Source organism: Triticum urartu, chromosome 3 (assembly GCF_003073215.2).
Source record: "Triticum urartu cultivar G1812 chromosome 3, Tu2.1, whole genome shotgun sequence".
NCBI lineage: Eukaryota > Viridiplantae > Streptophyta > Magnoliopsida > Poales > Poaceae > Triticum > Triticum urartu.
The window spans coordinates 220,241,653-220,254,602 of record NC_053024.1 but is presented as its reverse complement, the minus strand read 5'-3'; the positions used below and the strand labels follow the sequence as shown (position 1 = coordinate 220,254,602).

The window sequence follows — 12,950 nt, the reverse complement described above, 5'->3', positions numbered from 1 at the left end:
CTATATATACCCCTCCACCTCCTCTTCATTCGTGGAGAGAGCCATCAGAACACATACACAATTCCAACTCATATGTTCTGAGAGAGAACCACCTACTCATGTGTTGAGATCAAGACATTCCATTCCTACCATATGAATCTTGATCTCTAGCCTTCCCAAGTTGCTTTCCACTCAAATCTTCTTTCCACCAAATCCAAATCCTATGAGAGAGAGTTGAGTGTTGGGGAGACTATCATTTGAAGCACAAGAGCAAAGAGTTCATTATCTACACACCATTTGTTACTTCTTGGAGAGTGGTGTCTCCTAGATTGGCTAGGTGTCACTTGGGAGCCTCTGACAAGATTATGGAGTTGAACCAAGGAGTTTGTAAGGGCAAGGAGATCGCCTACTTCGTGAAGATCTACCGCTAGTGAGGCAAGTCCTGTGTGGGCGATGGCCATGGTGGGATAGACAAGGTTGCTTCTTCGTGGACCCTTTGTGGGTGGTTGCTTCTTCGTGGACCCTTCGTGGGTGGAGCCATTTGTGGACTCGTGCAACCGTTACCCTTTGTGGGTGGAGCCCTCCGTGGACTCTCGCAACCGTTACCCTTTGTGGGTTGAAGTCTCCATCAACGTGGATGTAGGATAGCACCACCTATCCGAACCACGGGAAAAACATCCGTGTCTCCAATTGCGTTTGAATACTCCAAACCCTTCCCTTTACATTCTTGCAAGTTGCATGCTTTACTTTCCGCTGCCAATATACTCTTTGCATGCTTACTTGAATTATATGATGATTGCTTGACTTGTCCTACAATAGCTAAAATCTGCCAAGAACTAAAATTGGGAAAAGATTAAGCTTTTATTTGGTCAAGTAGTCTAATCACCCCCTCTAGACATACTTTCGATCCTACAAGTGGTATCAGAGCTTTGGTCTCCATTTGCTTTGATCTCCATAGCTTTTGGTGGCCATAGCCTTGGTTTCACAACCTAGGAGAGTATGGCGTCTAGCGAGGGAAATTATCACCGTAGAGGTCCTTACTTTTATGGTACTAATTTTGCTAGTTGGAAGCATAAAATGAAAATGCATATTCTTGGACATAACCCCGCCGTTTGGGCTATTGTGTGTGTTGGTTTGCAAGGTGACTTCTTTGATGGGAAAGAACCAAACCGTGAAGCTACCGCGGATGAGTTGAAGATGTTGCAATACAATGCTCAAGCTTGTGATATTCTCTTCAACGGATTGTGCCCCGAAGAATTCAACAAAATCAGCCGTCTTGAGAATGCAAAGGAAATTTGGAACACTTTTATTGATATGCACGAAGGTACCGACTCCGTCAAGGAATCCAAGTTGGATGTGCTTCAAAGTCAACTTGACAAGTTCAAAATGAAGGATGGTGAAGGTGTCGCTGAAATGTACTCTAGGCTTGCTCTCATCACAAATGAGATTGCCGGCTTAGGAAGTGAAGAGATGACCGATAGATTCATCATCAAGAAGATTCTAAGAGCCTTGGATGGAAAATATGATACCGTGTGCACATTGATCCAAATGATGCCCAATTACAAAGATCTCAAGCCAACGGAGGTGATTGGAAGAATTGTTGCTCATGAGATGTCACTTAAGGATAAAGAGGAACTTCACAACAAATCAAGTGGTGCCTACAAAGCCTCATGTGAAGCCCCTACATCATCAAGTGAGAAACAAGACTTCAATGAAGAATTGAGCTTAATGGTGAAGAACTTCAACAAGTTCTACAAGAGTAGAAGCAAAGATAGAAACTTCAAGTCAAGGTCCTACAATGACAAAAGATCTTCTAGTCGAGAGCGAAACTGCTACAGTTGTGGAAGACTCGGACACTATTCCAATGAGTGTACGGCTCCCTACAAGAGAAGAGAAGATTCTCCAAAAGGAAGAAGCAAATAATCACCACCAAGAGAGAGAAGGAGTAGAGATGATCATTATGAACGAAGATACTCACGGAGAAGCAAGGATTCGGAAAGGAAGGAAAAATCATCAAGGAGCTACACAAAACAAAGACATCAAGCTCATGTTGGTGAATGGGTATCCGGCTCCGACTCCGACAGCCACTCCGAGAGAAGTTATCACTCCGACTCCGAAGATACTCAAGATGAAGGTGTTGCCGGTCTAGCACTTGTGTCAACCAACTCCTACGACATATTTGACTCACCAAATGAAGGAATTGGAAGATGCTTCATGGCCAAAGGTCCTAAGGTAACACACCCCGAGTATGTTGATTTCAATAGTGATGAAGATGACTTGTTAGGTGATGATTTGCTTATTGACAACTCTAGTGATGAATACTATGATGAAACGTCAATTAATCATGCTAATCAAGATAAAACGAATGACAATGATAAGGAGAAGATTGAGGCTCTAACTAAAGAACTAAACACTCTTAAGTTAGCTCATGAAACTATCTTCGAAGATCATCGAGAACTTTTAAGAGCTCATGAGAAATTACGCTTTGAAAAGCTCAATCTTGAGCAAGAGCATGAGTTCTTAAAAGCAATCAATGATGATCTCCGCAAGAAAAGTTATTCTCACATTGCCAAGCGTTTACTCTTATCCACTTACATGCCTCAAGTCAAGTCTAGTAACAAGAACAAGAAAGATTCTTCCTCTAGCAGTAACAATGATCATACTAAATCCAATATTGTTGCTTCTAGTAGTTCTCTTGATTCCACTAATGATTCTCTTAGCCAAGTTACACTTGAGCAAGAAAATAGCTTATTGAAGGGAATTATAGAGAAAGGAGTGTACAAAAGCCTTGCCGGGAGTAAGCAATTCGAGGAAATTGTGCGCAAGCAAGGAATGCACCGGAAGAATCAAGGTGTTGGTTTTGAACGAAAGTTCAATGCCAATGGAGTTGAGTGGGAAGAAGATCAATACCCCAAGACATAGTTTGTTCCTCAACAAGAGAAGTATGATACTTCTTTCAAGGGGACACAAGCTCAAGATGATCTTCCACCACAAGACTACAAGCAAAAAGGCAAGGACAAGCTTCAAGAAGAAATTGATGCATTTGAAGAAGCTCCTAAGACCTTAGTCAAGTGGATTCCCAAGACTACTTCAAGTTCCACTTCATCAAGTACGACTACTACTCCAAGGATTCCCATCAAGATGGTGTGGATCCAAAAGAAGAAGAACTAGAGAGTTCTTGAGGGTGACTCCGCCAACATACTTCACTCTTATCATTTTGGCAAGAACAAGTGCAATCAACTTCCACATCTTGCACTAGTTCAAGGAGTCACAAACCCTCTTGTTGGTAAGACAAGGTACAAGGTAATCTAAAAGTTTTCATGGACATCATCTTGTGTGTGCATCACTCTATGTCTATGGATATCCTTGTTTGTTCCTTGTGGGACTAACCCATGTAGGTATTGAAAGTGCAATTCACTCAAATGGATAGCTCCAAGTGATCTACATCAACATTGAGCATCCACATCTTCGACATCTACATGAAGTCATGATCGACAAAACCCGAGGTTAGTTCATCCCTCTTAGGGGGGATATCACATCTAGGGGAGCTTTACTCTAAGACTTGAGCTAAAGCAACTCTAAAGATGTGAACACAACAATGCTTTATGTAAAAGTGGTAACCCCACTTGAGCTTAAACGATGAGTATGACCTATGATCAAGTGTTCTCACTTGACTCCTAAGTCAATATGCTCATATATAGATGACCTTGTCATCGCAAATTGCTTGATAGATGCTAAAATTGGTTGTGCATGCCTTGTCACATATTTCATTTGCCATCTTATTGTGTGAGCATGCTGGTTGCATATTTTACTCATTCGAGGACATCCACTTGTTGTTTTGATTGGTTGGTTTCTTTTTTTTTGCCAAGTGGATGGACAAGAATGCCTAAGAACCTCCTCTAGCTATCTATGCTTTTCTCGTCTCAAACTCTATTCATGCTACATCACAAAATTTGATCAAGTCAGATTCGAACCACTCTGTGTGAGGAGCGCTCGGAGTCCCCGATTCGTCATAGACTTAAACTTCCAAAACCTCTTTATGATTCTCGGTCTGACCGATACCCCACTTTCGGTCCTACCGAGATCACTAAGTTGATCTAGGTTTTCGATCTTGGTGCAACCGATTTGAACATTTCGGTCACACCGAGTTTCAGTAACTGCTTGCAGTTATGAATCTCGGTGCCACCGAGTTGTTCCACTCGGTCACACCGACAGGGTCGGGCTATATATAGTCACGGGCAAAAATTTGGAAATTTCTCCGAACCCCTTCGCCCGCGCGATAGCCTGCTCTGCCAACGTGGTCTCCGGATCGTCTCCTCGCCGCCATCCGCCTCCAGTCACTGGTCTCCGTCGCCGTCAACGGGAATTCTACCCCACCGCTGCCGCCGTAGCGAGTCTCCGCTGAACTAGGGTATGGACTCGATCTTTGTGCTATTCTCCAATCTGATTCCTAGCACATTGTGATCATATTGATTCTAGCCACGTTTGATAAACTTCTATCCAGTCAATGAACTCGTAGATTAGGTTTGATTCGAAAATTCTAGGTTTAGGTTTCCGCCGAAACCATCTCGGACCCACCGAGTTGAAAAACTCGGTCCCACCGATTTGGCTTATGCCATTGCACAGGTGAGACTCGGTCTGACCGAGAATTACTTATCAGTGTGACCGATTTTGGAACTCTGTGAAACCCTAGCAGTCCCGGTGCCACCGAACTGTGACTCGGTCCGACCGAGTTCACTAGTTTAGGTTCTAAAACTGCTTCGGTATCACCGAGTTTAAAAATCGGTAGATCCGAGATGATTTCAGTGGGAAACTAAAACTAAGTTTTTGGATCATTCTTTTGCAAAAATCTCTGCATTTTGTGATGCTCATCTATTCTACCTCATCTATAAACTATTCACAGGGTCAGCAGTCAGAGTTTGCAACATGTCTGATCAGAGTGACAGCCAGAACTTGTCAGAGCAGCAAGTGCAGATGAGTGAGGGCACTAGTCCCTCAAGTTCTTCAGATGATGGCAGCAGGAGTACCCCAAGCAATCTGCCAAAAGCTGCCACCAGACAGAGGAAGAAGAGAACTTCAGATTCTGAGGATGAAGATTATGTGGCAGAAGAGGAAGCCACATCAAAGAGAGTTGAGCCAGCTCAAGGCACAAAGCCAGGGTTAAAGATCAAAAGGCCAGCAGGCAGACAGCCTATGTCAAAGGCCAGAGTTTCAACTGAAAAGCCTGCACCCAAAGAGCCAGTTGCTGCTGAAGGCAAGAAGAGGAAGGAAATGGTCAAGAAGACCGTAGCCAAAGTGCTTGGAAAGGCTTCCATTATGGAAGAGGGAGAGGAAGAAGAGGTTGCTGCACCAGCACCTAAGGCACCCAAGCTAATGGGTGATGCTATCAAATCAGGGGCTACTGCATCTAAGCCCAAGGCTGCATCAAAGGTCAAGACAACACCAAAGAGAAATACAAGGAGCATACCTGCTGCTGAGAAGAACAAGGCCCCAGTGCCTGAAGCTGCTAACGAAGAGGATGAAGAGCAAGTTCTCAGAAAGCTCAAGCCCAAGATCCCAGACCACAATGATGCTCATCCTGTGGCTGAGGACATGAAACTCAGGAGAGACTCAGGGCTGAGGAAGTGGAGAGAAGCAGATCCGTATGCTTCAAGGAGGAGTACTGTTGTTGACTACAGGTTCCACACTAAGGAACAGCAGGACTTTTATGAGACAGTTTTGTTGGACAAGAAGCCCATTGTTTGTGACATGAGATGGGTCGACTGGACCTACATGAAGGAAAATGAGGAACACTACCCTGAAGTGTATGACAGCTTTAGTGCTTGTGGAGTTGCAGACTTTGTTGGGCAGAAGCTCACAAAGTGGAACGAGGAGCTTATCATGCAATTCTACTCCACAGCACACTTCTACTCAGATGGGAGGATTACATGGATGTCTGAAGGTACGAGGTACCAATCCACAGTTGCTGAATGGGCTCAGCTGATTAATGCCCCAGAGGAGCAAGCAGATGACTTGGACATTTATGCCAAGAAGAAGATGGACCACAACTCAATGTCCAACATGTACAAGGAGATTCCCAATGAAGCTCTTGATACTTTCAAATTTGGGTCTGTGTATTATCTTCTGTCAGGGCTGCCAACTATAAATTAGATATTGAGGCACACTCTCTTGCCTAAGTCTGGAGATCACAAGATGATCAAAGGCCATGCAATCAATTTGCTTCATGTATTTGATGTATCTCAGAAATTCAAAGTCATGAGCCTCATAGTAGAGACTATCAAGAGGACTGCAGCAGACCAGAAGAGGAGCTGTGGGTATGCCCCACAAATTCAGGAGCTCATTAACTCCAAGATGGGCACGGGCATATACTTGTTGGACAAGGAACACTTGCCCATCCGTCCAGATTTTGAGGACAATCAAGTTGTGATGACTGAAAATGAACCATCGTCTGCACAAGCACAAGCAAAGAAGGAGAAGGCAAGAAAGGAGAAAGCTGCCAAGATGCCAACTCAAGAGGAGGCATCTAAATATTTCTTGAAAACCAAACAAGAGCAGCTTGGTTACCTGATTGCATCCACCCTGCGGATTGAGAAAGGACTAGCCATCCTAACTCAAAACCAGGCAAGCCTAGAGAGAATCATGGAACAAAAGTTTTATGACTTGGATGTCAAGGTGACAGAGATTCAGACTGCAATGGAGCAGCTCCAGGATATATGCAGGAGAGGAAAGAGAAGACAACCACTGATGCCTTTGCCAGAGTGCCACGAGGTCCGAGGTCGTCTGCAGTGTCAGTTCCTGACACAAGAGCAACTGCCTCAGCTCCAGCCGTAGCACCAGCCCAACCAGCTTCAGCATCTACTTCAGCTCCAACTCCAGCGTCTACTTCAGCGTCTACAGAAGCCTTCGTCCTTGGAGTGATCCGGACTCCACCACCACCAGAAGATCAAGCCTGAGTGTCGATCTAGCACTATGCATTTTCTAGGAACTTTTTGGTAACTTGTTGCCAAAGGGGGAGAAAAATGTATAGATCATAGGCTTCGAGAAAGAGAGTGTTGTTTTTTTCTCTCTTGCTTTATTTGGTGGTTTTTCGAACTTTGTTTGCTTTTGAGTGCTTGGATACTATGTCATTGCTTGTGAGACATTGATGATCATGTGTTTGATCATAAGCTACACTTAATGCTATTATCTTATCTATCTTATGTGATCATTCACTATTCTTAATGATGAGTGCATGTATTTCATTCTTATCATTTTAAGCGCTCCATCAAGATGTATGTGACATGGAAGAGTAACCCATGACTCTAACTCCTTGTGCATTTGCAGTCCAAAGTAAATTTTAAATATGCACAAATTTAGAGGGAGCTCTTACTTGTCACATACTTCTCAAAGCGACGATATATTTCATGCTTATTATCATTTGTCAAAGCTTTGATCTATATGTTGTCATCAATTACCAAAAAGGGGGAGATTGAAAGTGCAACTATCCCTAGGTGGTTTTGGTAATTCATAATAACATATAGCTCATTGAGCTAATGCTATTCCAAGATGATTATTTCAGAAAAGCTCAATGATTGGCATAGTATGGATGTGAAAGTGAAACCCTTAAAATGCTAAGAACAAAGGATTGGCTTAAGCTTAAAATTTAGTTGATTCCATCTTGCGTTTGACTTTTGGGGAACGTCGCAAGGCAAGCGCCGTTGCGGTGGAGCCCCTGACCTGGCGTCTCTTGTTTATGCGCATGTTTGTAGCTACGTGGCGGTTATGAACCGACAGAGGTGCTGTTTCGCTTTGCCCCTTCTCGTTCGTCCGTTCACCTGTTTCGGTTGAAGCTTTTTTTTTTTGAACTTCAAAAAGAAAAATATTCTTGAATGGTTCAGCAGCACAAAACAACCCATGGGCCCTGGCCGGCAGTGGTTTTTGACCGGAGAGAGAGGGAGAGAGAGCTGTCAACGAGACCGCCGCCGCATTATTATTCACCCCGCGCCCTTCCGTCCTTGGTCTTGGAGAGCAAGAAGAAGAGCACAGCAAAGCAAACACTTTCCCTCCTTTCCATTCCATTCCCCTCAATCAATCCGCCGACTGTTCCGTTTATTTAACCGAGCCGTCCCATTCTTGGAGAGCAAGAAGCACGCCACCACCTCGCCCAAAGAATCCCCCCCCCCGCCGACCCCCTCCCCTCCCCTCCCCGGCCGCAGACAGATCCGGCGACCGACAAGCCATGGTGTCCAACGGGGAGCTGTCGCAGCCGCAGGCGGGGGAGTACGGCCTCGCCGTGATGCGCCGCCGGCCCAAGACCAAGATCGTCTGCACGCTCGGCCCGGCCTCGCGCTCCGTCGACATGATCGAAAAGCTGCTGCGCGCCGGCATGTGCGTCGCCCGCTTCAACTTCTCCCACGGCTCCCACGACTACCACCAGGAGACGCTCGACAACTTGCACGCCGCCATGGAGCGCACCGGGATCCTCTGCGCCGTCATGCTCGACACCAAGGTCCCTCCCTCCTGCTCCCCTTCTTTTGCTCCGCTCCGCTCCGCGCCTCGCCGATCCGATCTGTGCCCGCCTATTTTTTTGCTCGTTTAATTTTCTTGCCTGCTCATGCTTGGTCTAGGTTTTCGGCTGCTCCTGGGCATCTTTTCATCGTTGATTTGTTTTTCCGATTAAAATTAATTTGTAGATGGACTTGTAATAGCCAGGCTGCTGGCCTTGTCGTGGTGGGGACGTGGGGTTTTCTCTTTCTCTCTCCTTGGGTGGGCTTGTAAGCCAGCGATTTGGCTATTTTTAGCCATTTTCAGGGGTTATTACTCGTCTTTGGTTCTTGATCTTGTTTGTCGATGCGATCTCCCTTGTTTTTTTTTTCGACTGCTGCTTCTGCATGGTAAATTTGCAGGCAATTAAAGCGACAGATTGCGCACGATGTTTTTGATATCCCAAGATCTAGCAATCAATTAAAGCCACAGATTGCACACGGTATTTTTGCATGCGAACTTTGCTAGTAGTATCGAATGGGCCAGTGTAGTAGTAATACTCTGTACCAGTATCCTGTATCCCTGAATTTCGATTCGCTAGATTGCAGTTGTGGATTTCATTTCCTTGTCGGCTGCGGTCCTCATGCTGCAACCAGAGTTCCTGGTGCGTTAATTTGTTTTGTTTGTTGTGGAATGCTTTGTGACTGCCAATGGAGAATGTGTATTATTCTCACCCCAGCCAACCAACTGAAATATGGACGAACTGCCGAAATGCTCATACAGTATAATTTCGACTACTTTAACCTTTAGCTAAGTTAGCACAAGAAGCCAAAGTGTAATATATATAGCCCCTTTTTTCTCCTCACGTATTTGTTTGGACTTTGTAATGGTTTAGTAACGGCTCACGCTTCTGAAACAGTATATTTTTTTTCAAGTTACAGCTCATGCTTTTTGTGAATCTACTGACAATTATTGTGTTGCTGCAACAAATTATATGAATGACGTGATTATAATTCTTAGATTCATTTTCTTTCTTCTATGTCACCCGCACAAAGATGTCCAAATAGTATCTAACTATCACATCCGAGGGGTAAGTAATTTTGCATGGTCGCTTAACTGATGTGCATTTTATTTTGTAGAATGTCCTGTTGCAGGAGTTGTCTGCAGAAGTAGCACAGTAAACTAGTACTCCCTCCAGGATATATGGATGTATCTAGAACTAAAAATACGTCTAGATACTCTATACATGAGATAGAATATGATACATCCATTTCTGCGACGAGTAATTCGGTACGGAGGGTGTTCTTGTTAGGAGCAAATATGAGCATATTTGGATGATGAATGACTAAACCATACTGTCAGAACCTATGATCTGAAACAAATATTAAGACATCACCAAGTTAACTTCAGGTCCTTAGCAACTTTCAATGGTTATTACTGTGTTTTTTTATGTTATTATTGGATGTGATCTCTGATTTATTTGTTTGCTCCCTTGAACATTTTTTGTGCTCTGCTTTCTTTTTTGCTGCTTGTGTATGTCTTTTTTTTGCGGGGTCAGTAGTGTTTTACTAGTATGGTAAATTTGCCAGCAATTAAAGCGACAGATGGCAGAAGATAATTTCTGGTATCAGAAGATCTAGCCATTAAATGTCTGCATTGACATATAGCTTGATTTGCACGTGGATTTTGCAACTGAGTTGATCAATGGAGCAATACTAGCCTAGCTGGATTTTGATTGGCTAGCTTGCTGTTGTCGAGTTTGTCGGCTTGTGGTCCTTGTTGTACAGCGAGAGTTTCTGACTATATTAATGTGTTATGTTTTGTTCTGTTCTTTTTTGTAACACTGCCAATGGATAATTGTATGCTTCTCACATTGTGCTACCAACTTAATATGTTTGAATCGCCAAAATGTTAATAGTATCATTTTGTGAACTTTAACCTATAGCTCAGTTAAAAGAAGCCAAACTGTATTATATAGTTCCTTCTAATCCTCTTTGTTTGTTTTGTCCTTGTAATGCTTTAGTAATGGCCCATGCTTTTAGAGCAGTATTTTTTTGGTTATATTGACCAAGTTTCTGATCTGCTGACAATTATTATGCTGCAACAAAGTTTATGGCTTGTGTGATTACAGTCTAGATTTTCTTCTCTTGCGGATCACCCACACAAAGATGTCCAGATAGTATCTATGTAACTACCACATCCAAGGAGCAAGTAATTTTGCATTTTAATTTTATTTTAAATACCCAATTGGAGAAGTTGTCTGCAGAGACAGTTTACTAAACCTTCAGTTAGGATCAAATGCGAATGCATATTTGGATCACAAATGATTAAATTTAACTGGCACACACATAATCTGAAACAAACCTTACCGGGGTTAGTTGACCATATTCTCAATAATTTCACATTGCTAGCGGCTTTCTGGTATATATGTTTCTTTATCTAAGAAAAGCATATTGTAATGGAATTCCAGCAACCTAAACCTCAACCGTTTGTCGTGGCACACACTTGGTTCACATTACCCTTTTTATCAAGGTGGGTAATATATTTGGAAAAAAAATGTTACCATCATGATAGCAACATTTTGAATCCTTGTTTGGATGAAGAAAGTTGCAGTATGTCTAAAACTATGACAGACCAAACATTGGATGTCAAATTTCTGTCTCCTTGATCAGCTTGATAGTCACAGAAATTAAACACAAGTTATCTTGTTTGTGGTGTATGGACGTGTGTCAGTTATGAAATGCTATTTACATCTTACGTGTCAAATGGAGAACCACTAACCTCATTTTGTGTACACTTGTTTGCTTGATGAAAGCTTATTGATTAGATATTATTTGTTTTCTACATTTCCAGGGTCCAGAGATCCGTACTGGATTTTTGAAAGATGGGAAGCCTATCCAGTTGAGAAAGGGCCAAGAAATTGTGATCTCCACAGATTATAGCATAAAGGGGGACGACAAGATGATATCGATGAGCTATAAGAAGCTAGCAGTTGATCTGAAGCCAGGCAGTGTCATATTATGCGCTGATGGTACCATCACTCTTACTGTGCTTCATTGTGACAAAGAGCAAGGTCTTGTTCGCTGCTGTTGTGAGAACACTGCTATGCTTGGTGAGAGGAAGAATGTCAATCTTCCAGGGGTCGTTGTTGATCTCCCAACACTCACTGAAAAGGACAAGGAGGATATCCTTCAATGGGGTGTCCCGAACAAGATTGACATGATTGCTTTGTCGTTTGTCCGCAAAGGTTCAGATCTTGTGGAGGTCAGGAAGGTACTTGGGGAGCATGCCAAGTCAATAATGCTGATGTCAAAGGTATGCCATTGTCTCATTTGAGTATGCACTTCTGCACTTTCACCTAGCAGTTCATTACAATTAATTTGAATGTGCAGGTTGAGAACCAGGAAGGAGTAGCTAACTTTGACGATATCCTGGCACAGTCTGATGCTTTTATGGTGGCAAGAGGTGATTTGGGCATGGAAATTCCTGTAGAGAAGATCTTTTATGCACAGAAGGTGATGATTTTCAAGTGCAACATTCAGGGCAAGCCAGTTGTGACCGCAACCCAGATGTTGGAGTCTATGATCAAGTCTCCTCGCCCTACTCGAGCGGAAGCAACAGATGTTGCCAATGCAGTTCTTGATGGCACTGACTGTGTCATGCTCAGTGGTGAGACAGCTGCTGGAGCTTATCCAGAACTGGCAGTGCAAACTATGGCCAAGATCTGCTTGCAGGCCGAGTCATGTGTGGACTATTCTGCTGTTTTTAAATCAATCATGTCATCAGCCCCAATTCCCATGAGCCCATTGGAGAGCCTTGCCTCATCAGCTGTCCGCACAGCGAACTCAGCTAAGGCGACGCTTATCTTGGTACTGACCAGGGGAGGAACAACTGCAAGGCTTGTAGCCAAGTACAGGCCATCCATGCCGATACTGTCTGTCGTGGTTCCTGAGCTCAAGACGGTCGAGTTTGACTGGATCTGCAGCGACGAAGGGCCTGCCAGGCAAAGCCTGATCGTGAGGGGCGTGATCCCTATGCTGAGTGCTGGCACTGCCAAGGCGTTTGACAGTGAAGCCACGGAAGAGGCACTGAGGTTTGCCATGAAGAACGCCAAGGAGATGGGGCTTTGCAACGCTGGTGAGTCCATTGTGGCCCTTCACCGCATCGGGAATGCATCCGTCATCAAGCTCTTGACCGTGTAAGCTAGTGGCAGCGACAATGCAACACCATTTTGCCTGGGGATTTTCCTTTTTTTTTTGCGAGGCTACGCATACCCACAGTTTTTTGCTGCCAAGATTGCGGCAGTGCAACCTGGTTAAAACTTTGTGTTATCAAGTTGTGGCTGTTTACTCTTTATGAGAGGGGTTAGCCATGGAAACACCAAAACTATTATGGTAGCAGCTTGTTTTGCTACTACTATAACTTACTTATATGCAATGATTGAACTACCTGATAGCTGCTTCACTTCATATGTTTGCCTGTTGTTTGCGTTATATTTCTAACATTTG

General features: G+C 43.7%; 1 protein-coding gene across 1 annotated transcript; it reads left to right on the top strand.

Moving 5' to 3' along the window:
* Positions 1-7,960: 7,960 nt before the first annotated feature.
* LOC125543671 (pyruvate kinase, cytosolic isozyme) lies at positions 7,961-12,911 on the top strand. The gene is made up of 3 exons (XM_048707098.1): positions 7,961-8,467; positions 11,296-11,757; positions 11,835-12,911. Exons 1-3 carry the CDS (start codon positions 8,198-8,200, stop codon positions 12,642-12,644), a joined length of 1,542 nt encoding a protein of 513 aa, XP_048563055.1. The 5' UTR covers positions 7,961-8,197; the 3' UTR covers positions 12,645-12,911.
* The last annotated feature ends 39 nt before the right edge of the window (positions 12,912-12,950 follow it).